Genomic DNA, 15,950 nt, shown 5'->3' with positions numbered 1-15,950 from the left:
AATATTAAGAACAAAAATAATAAGATATCAATGATCACCCGCTCATCAGTACAATAACACAAGTGGTCTACAAATTCTGTAATTGGCATCTCCTAATAAATTAGCATGGCAATCTGAAATTAGAACAGAACAATGCACACTTTTATGAAATATCTTCTTCACATCAAATTATTCATCAAATAACTTAACGAAAAATATCGGAAGTGGATTTTCGTAGTTGAATTACGTGGTGACTGAGAAATAGTTCATGGCAAGTCTGAAAGAGGACAAAATGGACTGTAAACTGCAATATATCCTTCTGATTGGTGGTTAATTATTTCATTCATAAAGGCCCTAACAGAAAAGGTGGATGGCTACTGATTGACCAACATAAGAAAAGCACACAGTATACATGTTTACCAGATGGCATGAATAATCATTTTGTTCATTGTACCTTGTGTTGCTGACATGATTCTCAAAAATATAACAGACTTAAACTTGAATGAACAAATTTTCTTCAACACTTAACCAAAGGATACTTACCATATCATATGCTAAGAGCTTGGCTAAGCTACCTTACGTGTAAGTTATTTTATATAAATCAATATACTGAACTGACAATATGAACCCTAATTTCCCAATAATCTGAGTGAGAAAGAGAATAGTAATTATAAGCTAGTGCCTCTCAGCCTGATGCAATCATGCCACTGAATCAAATTAACTAACCCTTGTTACAATGTTTTTCTTGTGAATAACTAAATCAAAAGTCAGCAAATTGGTTCGTTTTATTTTTAAACGAAAATTGGAAGCTCATATTCAGCATAAACATTCTTAAGCTGACCATAAAACGTTTTACCATATCTTGAGTTCAGCTTGAGGGATGTGAAGAGGATACGTCTGAATATGCAGTAACCTGTGCGGAGAAAAATGCAATACATGATAATCATGCAGACAGAACTGGATGAATATTTGTCCAGCATCGTATAATGAGGAAAGTAGATCAAAGTAGCATGACACGCAATTATCAACATCTATACATTCATTTGAATTTTACGCACAGACCAAACAATACATCGGAAACCCCATACTTTAAATTTGAGGTACCATCCATCCACGCCTAGAAACTAACAGCAAAACACATGAAAAAGAAAAGAAGAGAGGCGCGGCAACCTTGCTCCTGCAGGCTAGGCGAGCGAAGCGAGCTCGGCGAGTTTGGCAGCGGCGTCCAGGCCAATGTCTTCGCGCGAGGAGGGGCCGCGGTAGCGGATCATGCAGGCATCTGACTGAACGTGGTCTGGTGGGGGAGTGAGGAGGGCCTGTGATGTGAGGAGCGTGGCAGGCCGGTGAGGAGCGCGGCGAGCCAGTGAGGAGAGCTGCGAGATGACCCGCCGGCGAGGCGTGGGGATTGGCGGGGTAGTGATGGAGAGGCGCCGGGAGGATGGAGATATGGGCAGTGTTGTCGACGGTGATTGAAGGCGGAGGCGGTAACTCCGGCGGCGGCAGCCAGCAGCGAGGAGGAGGAGATCGCGGGAGGACTGGAAGAGGCGAAAGAGGAGGAGGAGATCGCGGTAACTCCGATGTTTTTGGATGTTTTTGGGTCTGATGAATGGATTTTGTTTCTCACAGCAAGGGAAGGGCAGATGCGTGCGATGCGGCCGAGATTGGAGGACACGGGATCTGGGGAGGGGAGAACAAATGAGCCTCAACCGTGTGATGCATGTAGATAGACGGTTCAGATTTAATTTTCCTGCGGTACTTCGTGCCTTTATAAGTATATATAGTAGAATAGTAGAGATGAAGAAAAATGAATGGACATATTGTAATTAAGGAGCATCATTTATCGTAGGGATTTTTTCCCGTGCAGCGTCCTCCATATATGAGTTGTGACACGCGCGGTGCAGGTAACAACTCCTAGGTGCAAATTGCATAAGAGCACAATGTCGAGGGCAGCGACGATGTCCCTAGCTATGTCTCTCATCCTACTCGCCGCGATGTTCTCCACCCTTCCCACCACCCACGCCGACACAGGCTTCATCTACCACACATGCGAGAAGACCAAAAACACCACCATGTGTGTGGCCGTGCTGCGCGACGACCCGGAGAGCGCCAAGACCTCCACCGCGCACGACCTCGCCAGCATCGCGCTGCAGATCGCCCTCAACACCGCCGACCACAACGGCGCGGTCATCGGAGACCTGGCCAAGAAGAGCCAGGGTACGCCCCAGGGAGACGCACTGGCCGTCTACCATAAGGCCTATGTCGGTGCCGCCATGGACCTCGACATCTTCGGCCGCAACGACTTCGACGGCGGGGACTACGCTGGCACGTCCAACAGCTTGTCGGTCGCAAAGGGCGCCAGCGATGCGTGCGAGAACGCGTTCGAGGGGATCGGCAAAATCCCCCCGTTACCGCCATTGATATCATGATGACCGAGCGCGCCGACCTCGTTGACCTGCTTGTCCACAAGTGACCACAAATTGTTCTTGGCTTGGTTATGCATGTTGCTATCAATTATGAAATCAGTTTTATTTACGTCAAACCTTGTTGGTGATTGATTTTTTCATAAAGAAATGAGAGAATGCATATCGTTTTATTTACGTCAAACCTTGTTGGTGATTGATTTTTTCATAACAAATCAGTTTACTCCCCAAATTATCTAGTATAAAAAGTAAATAGACCTCACAATTCAGAATTTACCTCGAATTTATGTGATTTTCAATGCAGCTGATGTCAATGCAAGTAAGTCCTCGATTGTTTTTTCAATCAGCACTTCTGTGGTATACTTTTATTGGCCAAGAACATTTCACTATAACATGAGTTCGCTTTAGCCCACTCTTTGTTTTAAGACAGAGTCATTATTTGTTTTCCTTGCTCTTTTGTGTGTAGTGAATTTCATCTATTTTTTGCACTATCCTAGAATGCTTTACCAACTGTTGTCTGACATTAGCCGGTGAACAGTGGTTGCCAGAACAGAAAAAAATGCAGTTCAAGAGGATTTTCAGACGTCTGATGGACTTGATAAGTAATATTGTTCCCAACCAACTTGATTTTCTGGAGGGAATCCTTTTCGATTCTCATTTCCTTTGCCCAACCTATCCCTTGAGAGGTTGAGTACTACTGGATTTCGTTGCAACCGGCAGCGTATCCACATGAGGAACTGACTGAAATATTCCCCACCAATAGCACATCAGTTGTCTCATTTGTTTGTTGATGAAGAAAACATCTCCACTCACGTGATCGCATCGTACTTTTATTTTTCTTACCAATGCCCTTGTAACCTCCGGTTGACGAATGACGAGTGGTACCAGCAGCACCGATAGTTGACTCGGTAGATCTCCAGACGAACGCTTGCCAGGTCTTGGGCAGCCGACGACTAGGTAAAGCTGCTTGCTACCGCAGCTCTTTCTTCATTGGACTCCTTGATGATTGGCATGGGGCTGTATCTACTCAGACTCCGATATTTTTTTTCCAACAAGGTCTACCATTCTAATAGATAGCTTTGTGTCATATGTTGTTTCCTAATTCTGATACTAGACAACTTTCTTGGTTTGGCTTGTAACTAATTTTGTTATGTATGTGTTTTTGTTTGTTATCGTCGGTAAAAAGCCAAAATCACTGTTGTTCTGCTTTGCTGATTTGAGGATCTGCACCTCATCTCTGAACTTGTGGAAGTAACCCCAGAGAGAACAGTGTGCTGCTAATTTTATATATAAATCAAGGGTTCTTGGTTTGAATTATGAGTAGACTGACTTGTGAATAGTAAATGAAGACTTCCAAGAAGGATTTAACTACCATCTTTGCCAAGGTGTAGTATTCATTCTATGTTCATACGATAAAAAGTGGTGAAAAGGAACAAGTGCGAAGAACATGTACAAACATGTACGGAGTAGGCCCGTAGCGTCCACTCCTATTCTGACAAATGATAGATTTAACACACACACACACACGTAACTAATCCTGCAGGGAACTGGTTGACAACACGAGCTACACCACACATAGGCTACTTCGACAAGATGCAACAACCAAACCATCAAACATGACGGTTAAATAGCCAAGTTCCCTTTCTTGTGCAATGTAAACCGCCACCCTCTAGTTTGTACTAGCAATGGAGAACTGAGGCCATAAACGATTACCTCTTCCACCTTTTTAGCTCAACCTGCAGTTTATGATACCAAATTAAAGAGGGATACGAGATACAAATGTAATGAGGAAAAGCTATATCATATACTCCCTCCATCCAGAAAAAGGATATCGCAGATTAGTCTAGATACACGGAACAGATGGAACCCAGATGCTAATGGACGACAATATCGTGTGTTAGGCCAGACAATCTGCACACACACACACACACACACACACACACACACACACACACACAAATCCTATCACTGCTACAAATCCTATCACTGCTAATAGATTAGGCCATACAGCAGATCATAAACATTATCTACATTCTACAAGTTACTCTTATCAGAGCTTTAATTCTGTATTCCGAGATAATCGCACAAAACACTTTAAGGTCCAAACTTATGTTGCCAACCAAAGGACAATGACCTTAACCAGAAAACATAAATAGAACTCGGTTTCTTGGAGTTCATGTAAAAGAAAATCAAAAAACACATTTCATTTGTTAAAATGGTCTTAAATTTTTCCACAGGTATACATACATATATTTATGCTTACTACATACCTATTAAATTTTACATAATTTCTGATTTGTTTTGAAAATTTTGTGCTCCAAGGCTCTGGGGATCCAAACAACCACACTCACCCTATTTAAGATTGTGCAAGATTGCCTGGCAAGAGACAAACTAACGTCCCGCAAACGCAATACAGTAATCTTTTTCCTAAGAAAGTATAAGCATGCATAGACTTAAGGAACTCATGAAAAAAAGTTTAACCACGCATGACTACTTGTTTAGATAATACCAAACATTATCCAAGGAAAAGTTGAGGAACAAAGGAAGAAATGGCAACTTTGAATATGGAATTCTTGAAGTTCTGTACTATTAGATATATAGAGCCATCAACAAGCATAACATTTAGTAAACAGCGCGGGGGCGGGGGGGAGGGGGTTACCTCAGTAACCTTATAATCAGAACTTTGTGAGCCATGCTATGAATTTAAAGGTCTTTCTTTTTTAGCACGATCCGAGCACATGTAATTATCTAACTCTTTGCTCTTCTCCATACTCATTTACAGGTTGGATGGAACCTGCACATGTTCAAAGGTACATAATCAATATGCAAGCAAAGAAGGCCAATGTTACCTTACAAAGAACAGAAAATGAAGGTGCAAGATACCAAATAGCAACATTTTGCTAAATAGTATGAAATGGCGCAATAGAAAGTAGGAAAAGAAGTGCTGAAGTCACAGACCCTGATTGGTGGTCAGATAAGATAGAAGTGTAATGGCAAATTTGCTGAACCAAGTACTCCTAAAAGAGACCAAAAGTTATTTATGCAGAGCAGGCGACATTTTAGGAAGAAAAGACAGACATCTTTTTTGTTTTCCATCTTCATGAAGTAATAAGTGGACAAAATCTCTTTTGTTTTGCATCTTTATGGGGCAATAGATATGCAATGTTGTTGTTCCTTGAGATGATGATACTCTATGCACCTGTAGGTTAGGTGGTTCTTGCACCGAATAAGATGAGATGCAATGCTTTAACCACAGATAAAGACCATTCTTAGGATTGAAAATAAGGATATGCTTGTCAAATGCAGAATTTTAAGGAATTGCATGGTATGTCTAAGAGATGCTTATGTAGATCATCTTTGTCGTTAAAAAATGTTGCAAATTTTATGAACACCAAAGAGACAATGAGTTGTGAGTTGTAACCAATATTCACTTCCCAAGCATAGAACGGGAAATGGCAATAAAGCTGGGACACGGTTCTTTTAAAAGAGATTGCTGAATTTTCTAAGAGAAAAGCAGTCCCCTTCAACTATACGAGCTTAACACTTTTGTTTAGAATTATATTTCTAATGAAAACAACGAACGCAACATCAATGTACACTAACTATTGGTAAGAATCAAGCATCAGGCTGTAAGAACCACAGCAGTTGCAGTTAACTATTTTCAGTTATAACCAAACATTTATCTTCAGAGACTAACTAGTCTTTGCATCCCCTGATACAGTTCCGCACTGCTGTCTGCATCTCTGTTTGACAACAAGCTGCCCTGTCCACTCCCTGTGCCATCTTCTTTAGCACAATGCGAGCACAGGAAATTATCTAACTTCTTAGCCTGCTCACTAGTCATTCCCTACAGGTTGGATGGAACCTGCACAGGTTCAAAGGTACGTACTCAATCAATATGCAAGCAAAGAAGGCTAATGTTAGCTTACAAAGAATACAAAATGAAGGCATATGATACCCAAATAGCAACATTTTGATACATAGAAAACAGAAAGGGGACAATGCCATGTCAATATCCTATTTTGGCAATAGAGTGTAGGAAAAGGAGTGCTACAGGCAGTCAGCCTGATTGGTGGTGTACGTAAGATAGAATCGTAATGGCAAACTAGCTGACGCAAATAGTATTAAAGGAGTGAAGGAATTATTAATGCAAAGCAGGCAATATTTCAGGAAGAAACTAGAGGAGAAGAAGACAAACAACTTTTTTGCTTTGCATCTTTATGGCCAAAAATCTCTTCTGTTTTGCATCTTGATGGGGCAATAGATATGCAATGCTGTTGTTCCTTGAGATGATACTCTGTACGCCTAGGTTAGTTGGTCCTTGCAGTAAATAAGAAGATGATATGCAATGCTTTAGCCACAGATAATAACCATTTTTAGGATTGGAAATAAGGATATGCATGTCAAATGCTGATTTATAAGCTCTTACATGGTGTGTCTAAGATATGTACATATTATGTAGACCAAACATCTTTGGAGTTAGAAAAAAGTTGCAACTTTTATGAACAGCAACGAGACCTTCAGTTGTGAGTTGTAAACAATATTCACGTCCCAAGCATAGAACGGGAAATCAATAAAGCCAGGACACTGTTCTTTTAAAAGAGATTGCTGAAAAGCAGCCCCTTTCAACTATACGAGCTTAACACTGTTCTTTTGAATTATATGTCTAATGAAAACAACGAACGGATAATCAATGTACAGTAACTATTTGTAAGAATCAAGCATCAGGCTGTAAGAACCACAGCAGTTGCAGTTAACTATTTTCAGTTATAAGTAACCAAACATTTATCTTGAGAGACTAACTAGTCTTTGCATCCCCTGATACAGTTCTGCGCTGCCGCCTGCATCTCCGTTTGACTACAAGCTAGCTGCCCTGTCCATACCTCAGCTCAACGCCCGCTAAAATAACACATCAAGAAAAAGAAACACGTCTCGAATCTGAATCTAAAACTGAAGAGAAAAGAAGAGGACTGTTTCTTCTACAGCGCCCTACTGGGTAGGGCGCGGCCTCTTGTTGGCGGCGGCGGCGGCGTCGTCGGGGCCCTTGGCGAGGAGGGAGCCGGAGAAGGAGGTGGAGAGGTCCGAGTAGAGGCCGACGACGCGGGCGATGTTGCTGTTGAGCTCGCGGATGAGGGCGACGTTGCGGCTGAGCCCGCCCGCGTCGCGCGACTCGTGGTTCTGGCCGATCTCCTGGATCAGCATCCGGTTATGCTCCAGGATCCCCTGCACCTCGCCGAAGCTCCGCTGCAGCGCCTGCACCGCCTTCCCGTTCCCGTTGGGAAGCGCCTCGCCGCCGTTGCTGCTGCCGTTCTCCATTACTCAGCCGGATCTAACTCTGCGTAGGGAGACTGGGCGGCGTCACGCGGAGCACGAGGGAGGGAGCGAGGGGAGGCGGAGGAGATTTGGTGGGGAATATATCATCAGGGTCAGAGTACCTGGAAGCTGGGAGACACTGCTGAGATCTGTCGACATGGACGGTCCCACGAATTGCTACTCCCGAAAATGCTGATTTATGGGGAAATACCGGTCAACTATTAAATCCCGAAAATTTCGGACGGTCCGTTTACTTCTCTGGTTTATTTGAGGAATTTTTTTGGCTCATCCTGGATCTTCTCCTAGAGTAAGCTTCACCCTCCGGTTTTCTCACCCACAAGGTCAACCTCGTGTTTTCGGTCGTGGATAGGGGACGAGAGAGGGAGGTGACGTGGCGGCGGCGACAGGCGGCGGGGACTGAACAAGCAAACCACAATGGAGACGAAGAGATCCTGCTCCGGCGACTGGTCCCTGTAAGTCCTCACGCTTCCTCCCCTTTTCCCCTCCTTCCTAGCTAGGGTTTCTTCGTGTCGCTCTCGTCTCCTTTCCCCACCGGAGCCAGAGCACAGGGACGAAAGAAATATACCGGGGTCACGGGTTCACGGCGGCGATTTTGACAAAAATAACCCTTCACGAAAGTATAGCAGGAAATAACCCTCAGCGAAACTATTTCGGTTGACTAACATTTTTGTATGGCGCCTATACGAGCAGTGTCATACTTCATTGTGTCGCAAATGTAGTGCCGCTCATATAGACGCCACACATCCACTTATGTGAGCGAGTCGCCCCATCATGACCTAGCCTCATCTCCTCTTTGTTTCTTCTTCTCTTCTTCTCCTCAAGAACGAGGCCGATGCCTCTCCTCTCTCCCCCACCAAATCCCTCTCAAATCTTGATGGATTTCTATAGATTTGTTCGTGCATTATATTCCCGACTCGTTTCTTAAGGTATTCTCCTATGATCCCCTTCTTTTCATCCAAGATTTGCATGGATTTAATTAGATTTAGACATAAAATTCTAGATGTGAAATCCTAGGTGTGATGGTCGATATTCATGGATTTGGATTTGGTTTAGACATGGAACCCTAGATATGAAACCCTACATGTGAAACTATTCAATTTCCAACCATATTTTTCATGTATTTGTGATGTATTATATGTATGGTGATAATATGCCTAATATTTGCTTACACATGCCTCATATTTGTGGAACAAATGCCTCATATTTGCTTAGAAAACCATATTTGATAGAATATGTGTCATATGTATGGTGATAGTATGATATAACTCAATTTGTATTTGTCAAAAAAAATGTAGGATGGTGTGGCTTCTCGGTGGTTACTATGACACTAGCTACCGAGCCTATCATCAAGCGGAGAAAGGGGAGGTAATAATTTTTGTAATGGTGAACACTATTTGTTTTGTTCAATTGGATATGGCATAATAGTATCTTTTCAATATGTGCTTGTAGGTCCTCTCGTTCATCTCGCTTGTAAGCCGGTCGATGCCAAACTTCAACGCCGCGACAATTACCACACTCGTCGACCGGTGGAGGCCCGATGCGCACATGTTCCACTTGAGGGCCGGCGAGATGACCATTACTCTTCCTAATATTTCCATGATCCTTGGACTTCCTATTGAGGACGAACCACTCGGTATGAACACGGGTTCCGATGGGTGACAAGGGATTAACTTGTCAATGCCTACAGATTGTAGACTAGGGTTTTTAGGAAGTAAAGGGCAAGTAGATCTCGAAGGTTCAGCCGGAAAAGTACTCGACTGCTAAAAACTAGGGTTGTGTTGACAATGCAATCGATGCCCTCTTTGTCCCTCGACTCCCCCTTATATAGGAGGCGGAGCCGAGGGTTTCGTGATGTACAAGTTACAAAGTCCGGGAGACTCTTTGAGTTCGTCCCGTAATAGTTACAAGTCATTATTCCTAATACAACTCTATATTTCCAAACTACATAACTGGGCTTCCAGGCTTCATAAACTTCGGGTCTTGGGCCTTCAGTAAACCCCGGGTACCTTCTTCGGCAGGCCCATTGGGGATGCCTATGTCAGTAGCCCCCGAGATTTTGCTTGAATCGAAGAATCAAGGAGAATCTCCATCCTTAACAATTACCATATGATTTCTTCGAATCGATAAAGAACATTTATAAAGCAATTATATATTGTACAGGGATAACGGTAATTGGGGCTGGTTCATCTGACGGATCAGGTACCAGTTAACTGCTCTTGTAGCAATCCGCAAAAACCTACTTCAAGATCACGTCCCTGGACATGATCTCGGGATACTGGTGTAATTCGACATGTGCCGCTTAAGGTCTTACCAGATGCCGAATTCCAGTTATGTTTTATCGGGTATCTAACGCGTCCGTTAGAATTTTTCTTCGTATCTGTTGATACGGAAAAAGTAACAAAACGCCGTCAGAGGCGGTGCTACGCCTCGCAGGACAGATCCTGGGGACTTACCTTCGCAAAGTATTGCGGCATTCAGAGATTAATTCGTGACTGAGACGCTCTGAGAATATATTGTCGAGTGCTTTTTTCGGTTGTTGGAATAGCACATTTATTCGAGTCAACGGATGACTTGTATATTGTTATCTTTCCCTCCCGATGGGAATATATGAAGAGTTATTTTGTAAAACTCGAAATATGCTCACCATGCCTTCTTTAACTTCATCGGGCACGCGAACAGCGTTCCCGATGGGAGTAGCCCCCGAGGCTACAGCCAAGTGCTTGTACTTGGTTGTAGGCTCACCTTTTTAGCATCTTTGTCGCTATATTGTCCTTTCTTCTAATTCTCCCAACTTTATCGGGTGCGCGACCAGTGCTCCCGATGGGAGTAGCCCCCGAGGCTACAGTCGAGTATTTATACTTGGTTGTAGGCTCAACTTGCTTTACTGTTGAACAACTCTATATTTTTATCATCCACTTTATTCTCTTATCAGAAGTACAAACAATACTTCTGATAAGAGTAGCCCCCGAGCATATGAACAAATGCTTGTATTTGATCATAAGCTCTCGCTTTTTCCTTGTTGAAGCACTCGAAGTTTCCCTGTCGATATCCTTAATGAAACCTCTTTAAAAAGTAGACCCCGAGCATTTGAACAAAAACTTGTATTTGATCAAAGGCTCTCGAAATTATCATTGACACTCCTCTGTCGACAATCTTCAAAACAATTGTAGCCGTAGTTTTCTCCATAGTAACGTCATTGCTGACGATAGCCACGATCACTGTATCAGGAAAACGCGAGTTCTGTCCTGTCGCTGACATGTGGACCCAAAAGTCCGCAGTGCTTGACACGTTACGCAAGTGGGGGACACACGTCCTCCACTTTCCCTGGCACGCGCGTTGTAGCGCCTGTCCAGTTCCGTCACAGTAAAAAGACCTTCTTACCATGGTGACACGTGTAGATCATCAAACCCATTCCTGCTGCATCCAACGGCACGGCGATTCGTGGATCCTGCTATAAATTACCTTCTTCCTCCTCCAGTTTTCCCCTTCGCTGCGCCGCTCAAACCTAAAGCCTCTCTCCTCCATTGCCACAGCAAAGCTCTCTGCACCTTTGCGTTCTCCAGCATCGCAATCCACCAAATTGATGCCACCGCGGGCGAGGCTCTCCAAGCACACTTCCCCAATGGCAACGGAAAACCTGCATCTCTCGGAGTGGGAGAGATCCAAGATGTCCAACCAGGATGCAAACCTGCTGAAGAAGCTCGAGTTCATGAAGAAGGAGAAGATGCTGATCTTCCCCGGCGAGGAAAGCTTCCCCACACCATGCATCGGATACCGGGTAACATTCGTTGACCACCTCATCCGTGGTTTGTCTACTCCTATCCACGAATTTCTTCGTGGATTACTCTTTGTTTACAGGCTATAGCTACACCAGCTCACCCCCAATTCCATCCTGCATATCTCTATCTTCATCACCCTCTGTGAATGCTTTCTCGGGACCCCTCCCAATTGGGGCCTGTGGAAACCCATATTCCTTGTCCGCCGCAACAGCTCCCACAACACCGCCTATAATGTAGGTGGTGTTGTTATCTGCGTCCGCCCAGATGTCGAATACTTCGATGTCAAATTCCCTGACTCTGTTCAAGGGTGGCGCAAAAGATGGCTTTACATCCATGAAGAACACATCAACTTGCAAGAGTACAATATCGCTCTTTTTGATGGTGGCGAGAAGATCCTCCGACGCCGGTCATGGGATGCTGAAGCTACTGTCGTCGTGGTGAACAGACAGATGCCATAGGATGGCTTAAGTTGGGGCCGAGTTGGACGCTAGAGGATTCGGGGGAGGGTTTTGGATCAGGTAGGACGAACTTCCGGGTGCTTTCCTCAAGAACTTGGCCAAGGCCAGAGGTAGAAGAAGAGAGACACAAGGATGAACTCCGTTTTAGATCTTCTCTATTCCATGAACAAGGTTACAGGAGGTTTTCATACAGACATGCTCATGCCCGTGAAGAGGGCTGCCCCCTCTCCTTATATAGGGGAGAGGGTGGCTTACAGGGGAAGAAACCCTAATGGCATCTTTGAACAGACAAACTACTTTACAAAGCTACTTTAATCACAGGTGACGCCGGTATCTTCTTTAAACATGGAGACTGATGTCCTTCGGTTGCTTTGGGCGTCACCTTCGTCTTTTACGTCATGGCTTCGTTTAAAGCCACTTTGCTTAGGTCATGCTTGTCCTCTAGCTCCCGAGGGAATCTTTGACCAGCTCTGCTTATACCGGTAATCCGGTATCTTCTTAGCTCGTTCCGGCATGCTCCTCCTTGGGCATACCGGTATAGGTTCCTTAGCTTAGGTTCACAGTCTGGATTAAACTGTAAACCGGTATCTTGAAAAGCCAAACCATCCGGTTAGGCCTGCCTTTGGCATACCGGGGGTCATCCCCCCAACATTAGTCCCCGAAGCTGGTATAGTCCGGTGGATTTTACCCGACAGGCTATGCCAGGTTCCTATCTCACAAGGTACCGGTTTAATCTTTCCGGCTCCCTGTTCGAAGATGCCGGCCTCTTTGCCTTAGCCTCTTTCTGTTATCTTCCGGACCTCCCCGGTATCTCATGTCATACTCACATTTTATTTTCTTTGCGAAGTGTCTCCGGTGCGTTTTCTCCGGTGTCATCATCATTAACTCCCTCCTCGGTGAAGTCGAGCATTTATCGGGTACAGCGCCTGTCAGGGACATGCGCACTGTGCCTGACGCCCCAGTGTCAGGGGTCACTTCGCTTCGGCTTCTACGCCAACATTTAATGTGCCACACCGGATCCTCCTGGCCATTCCGGATCCGTGCGGCGACCCTATGGCCTCTTTATTTTTACGCGTGTATCTTCGTGCCACGTGGCGGCCCACGAGACGAACCGCCGTGGCCCGACAGTTTTTGGCCCACTAACTCCTTCTCCTATATAAGGGCGGAGCGGTTCCACTTCATCTTCTCCTTCGCATTTGCCCCCATTTCTAGAGCACTTCGAGCCCTTCGCCCCTTGCTTCCTCGCCGCCACCGGTCGCCGCCAGAGCCTTGCTCCCGACAAACCTGCGCCGTTCTCCTCGCCGCGGTGAAGCTTTCCACCGCGCCAAGTTTCTGCGGTGCTTCTGCTCCGCTGCTACTTCAAGCTTTCTCCAGCGGACCTCGCTGCTCTCCGTCGCCGGCCCTCATCGACGGTCAGGCCCTTGCCATTTCTCCAGCGAACCTTTCCTTCGCGTCTCCCGCAGCCTCAGGTGAGCCCCAATGCTTATTTGCTTTCTTTCTCTCGTTTTCTAGATCTTGGGTTGGTAGGATATTTATTCTTTCCTTTCTTTTGCTTTTTTCTCTTACTCGTAGATCTTCGCACAAGGGTAGATCTTGGGAAATCTGTTTTTAAGTAGATCCCGGCATCCCGTAGGCCCGTATGTCTAGAGGGGACCATCTTTCTGAATCTTCCTCCAGCAGCCGTGAAAGTCAAGCTTCCGGCGAGCCTTCGGCTGAGCGCATCCGGATGGAAAGCGATACCGGAACAAGTCAAGATGCCGGCAGTTCTAGCCAGGCTTCCGGAGCAGATCTTTCCGGCGTCACTCGTGGAGCCTGGAAGGGCTCCGAGGTGACTCAGCATGAGATTGACTGGTTGTACCGGTCTAGAAGGATACCGGAAGAAGTATCCTGCCGGATTCCGAAAGACGAGATCGAACCGGTTCTGGAAGATGGTGAATTCGTCGTTTTCCTTGCTCACTTCGAGCGCGGCTTCGGCCTTCCCGCCTCTGATTTCTTCCGCCAATTTCTTGACTTCTACAAACTCCAACCTCACCATCTCCCTGGCAATGCCATCTTCTATCTCTCTTGCTACGCAACCTTCATGGAGGCCTACATGGGTCTCCGCCCCACTCGCGAGACTTTCGCTCGTTTCTTTTCCCTTTGGATCAACTCCGTTCAGGGCAAGGAAATCCCCAAGCCCAAACCTCCCGTTCGATGCGGGTCTTGTATCATTGGGTCCCGCCAGGGGAGCCCCTTCTTTAAGTTTGCCGGTATTGACTCATGCCGAGCATGGGAAAGGACCTTCTTTTATGTGAAGAACACCGGCGCCCCCAACCTTATTAATCTGCCGGCTTTCAATCCGGCGGTGCCCACGAAGACCAACTGGAGCTACAACCCGAAGGAGTCTCACATAGAAACCAACCGGATTGTACGCTTCATGAAGCAACTTATGAAGGACACCGCCATCTGTTCGGATGATATTGTTAGGACATTTATCTCGCGCCGGGTGCTTCCCCTTAAGCGCCGGGCTCATAAAATGAGCGAAATGTACGGCCCTGGCGATCCTACCAAGATCACCAGCTTCCCTCTCACCAAGGAGGACGTAGCCCTTAAGGCTAGGCACATCTGCCAAAGCGCCATGCCGCTGGATTGGGAGTGGGGCCTTCTGCCTCTCAGCTCCCTCAACCCTCCAACTGACGAAGTAAGAAACTAGGCAATCCGGGTTGTTTTCCGGTATCTTTTCGATATATTACTAACTGTCTTTCTCTTTCTTTCCAGGCCAAGCAACGCTTCCCTCGCATCGCGGCGGAGCAGCGAGGCCCTCCCCGGAACCGGGCTCTGGACAAAGAGGACCCGGATCCTTACGTCCACTGGACCGACCTTAAGGTGGGCCGGACTCACACTCCACGCCACGGTAACTTTTCCAACAAAGAATCCGGTTCAGACAATGAAGTTGTCATACTTGAGGTATTTAGTTCTTTCGTTTCCTCACTGGTTACCTTTTTGTAGACGCTCCCTCAGCCAGCACCAACCCGCAGGTCCGCGAACACGTGGCTCCGCTGCAGGCCGAGGTCGGCCATGAGTTCCTGGAGAAGCTCAGCTCGCAGCAGAAGAGAAAGGCTCCGGCACCGGAAGCCGGCTCCAGCGAGGTTCCTCCCGCCAAGCGCCCCAAGAAGAAGCCCTCTAAGAGGCATTATGTGAGGCGAGAGATGCCGACTTCTGCCGGGTAAGATTCTATCTTCCGTTTTGCTTTGTTTGTTCTTTTTCCGGATCGTTTTCCCGACCTTCTTTTTCCTGTCTTTCCAGCCCGGCGCTCAAGATTTCCATGAGCGCTGCCGGCATGCCTCCGGAAAGCTCCGAAGATGCCGCAAGGCCTTCGCCTCCTCCTCAACAAAGTCCGGTGCCTTCTGGCGCCGGCAACTCTTCTGCCTCCCCTCTGGGGGGCACAGCAAGTGCGGGGCGCGCGGCCCCTACACCGCCAGATTACCGCGCGGAGGAAGACATCGTCTCCCCTCCTGAGAACCGAGACACCGGCGCCAGCAACACCGGCGCCGATACTGAAGATGCCGGGCGGGCGGAACCTCAGGTTCCTCGTGTCCCAAAAGAAAAGAAGAAGAAGAAGACTTCCGCTTCCTCCCCCTCTACGTCTGTGCCGGAAACTTCCGCGCCGGGCGTGCCTGATGCCTCCGCGCCGCCCAAGCCTACTACCATGCCTCCTCCAGCGAGTTCAGCCGGAGGTTCCAGCCCGGCCAAGCCTCCAACACCGCCGCCAAGCCAAGAGCCTGTTGTGGCCAAAACTAAGCCGACGCCGCCGTCAGAAGGCGCCAAGCTGCGCGTGTCGGAACCTTTTAAGGCGAAGGCAACGGCTTCCAGCCCACAGTCGCTGGTGCTACACTCCGGCCCCGCCGCTGTCGTGGCTGGAGAGAGAGCTACCGGCCTCCTTGGCCGGATTACAGAGCTGAAGCGCGAGGGCAAGGAGCTGGGGCACCTGCTTGATTACG

The 15,950-nt window shown here is 46.7% G+C and overlaps 2 protein-coding genes across 4 annotated transcripts; one reads left to right on the top strand and one right to left on the bottom strand.

The window, feature by feature from the left end:
* Positions 1-1,934: 1,934 nt before the first annotated feature.
* Positions 1,935-2,405, top strand: LOC127339068 (pectinesterase inhibitor-like). The gene has a single exon (XM_051364967.2). It carries the CDS (start codon positions 1,935-1,937, stop codon positions 2,403-2,405), a length of 471 nt encoding a protein of 156 aa, XP_051220927.2.
* Positions 2,406-3,758: 1,353 nt separating this feature from the next.
* Positions 3,759-7,839, bottom strand: LOC127340741 (protein ELF4-LIKE 3). Of its 3 annotated transcripts, none has more exons than XM_051366486.1 (3): positions 6,097-7,839; positions 5,059-5,193; positions 3,759-4,135 (listed from the first exon to the last, which is right to left on the bottom strand). In XM_051366486.1, the coding sequence occupies exon 1, from the start codon at positions 7,713-7,715 to the stop codon at positions 7,389-7,391; it is 327 nt and encodes a 108-aa protein (XP_051222446.1). In that variant the 5' UTR covers positions 7,716-7,839; the 3' UTR covers positions 3,759-4,135; positions 5,059-5,193; positions 6,097-7,388. The 3 variants fall into 3 exon arrangements, with proteins under 3 accessions (XP_051222446.1, XP_051222448.1, XP_051222445.1); XM_051366488.1 differs by having other exon boundaries at positions 5,059-6,264; positions 6,601-7,839; XM_051366485.1 differs by having other exon boundaries at positions 5,059-7,839.
* Between the last annotated feature and the right edge of the window lie 8,111 nt (positions 7,840-15,950).

The sequence above is a fragment of the Lolium perenne genome, chromosome 3 (assembly GCF_019359855.2).
Source record: "Lolium perenne isolate Kyuss_39 chromosome 3, Kyuss_2.0, whole genome shotgun sequence".
NCBI lineage: Eukaryota > Viridiplantae > Streptophyta > Magnoliopsida > Poales > Poaceae > Lolium > Lolium perenne.
This window is presented reverse-complemented; position numbering and strand designations above follow the sequence as displayed.

What these genes read in the sequence shown, in the direction of transcription:
- LOC127339068 (XM_051364967.2), top strand. Translation starts at nt 1,935, where the DNA reads ATGTCCCTAGCTATGTCTCTCATCCTACTCGCCGCGATGTTCTCCACC.
- LOC127340741 (XM_051366485.1), bottom strand. Translation starts at nt 7,715, where the DNA reads ATGGAGAACGGCAGCAGCAACGGCGGCGAGGCGCTTCCCAACGGGAAC.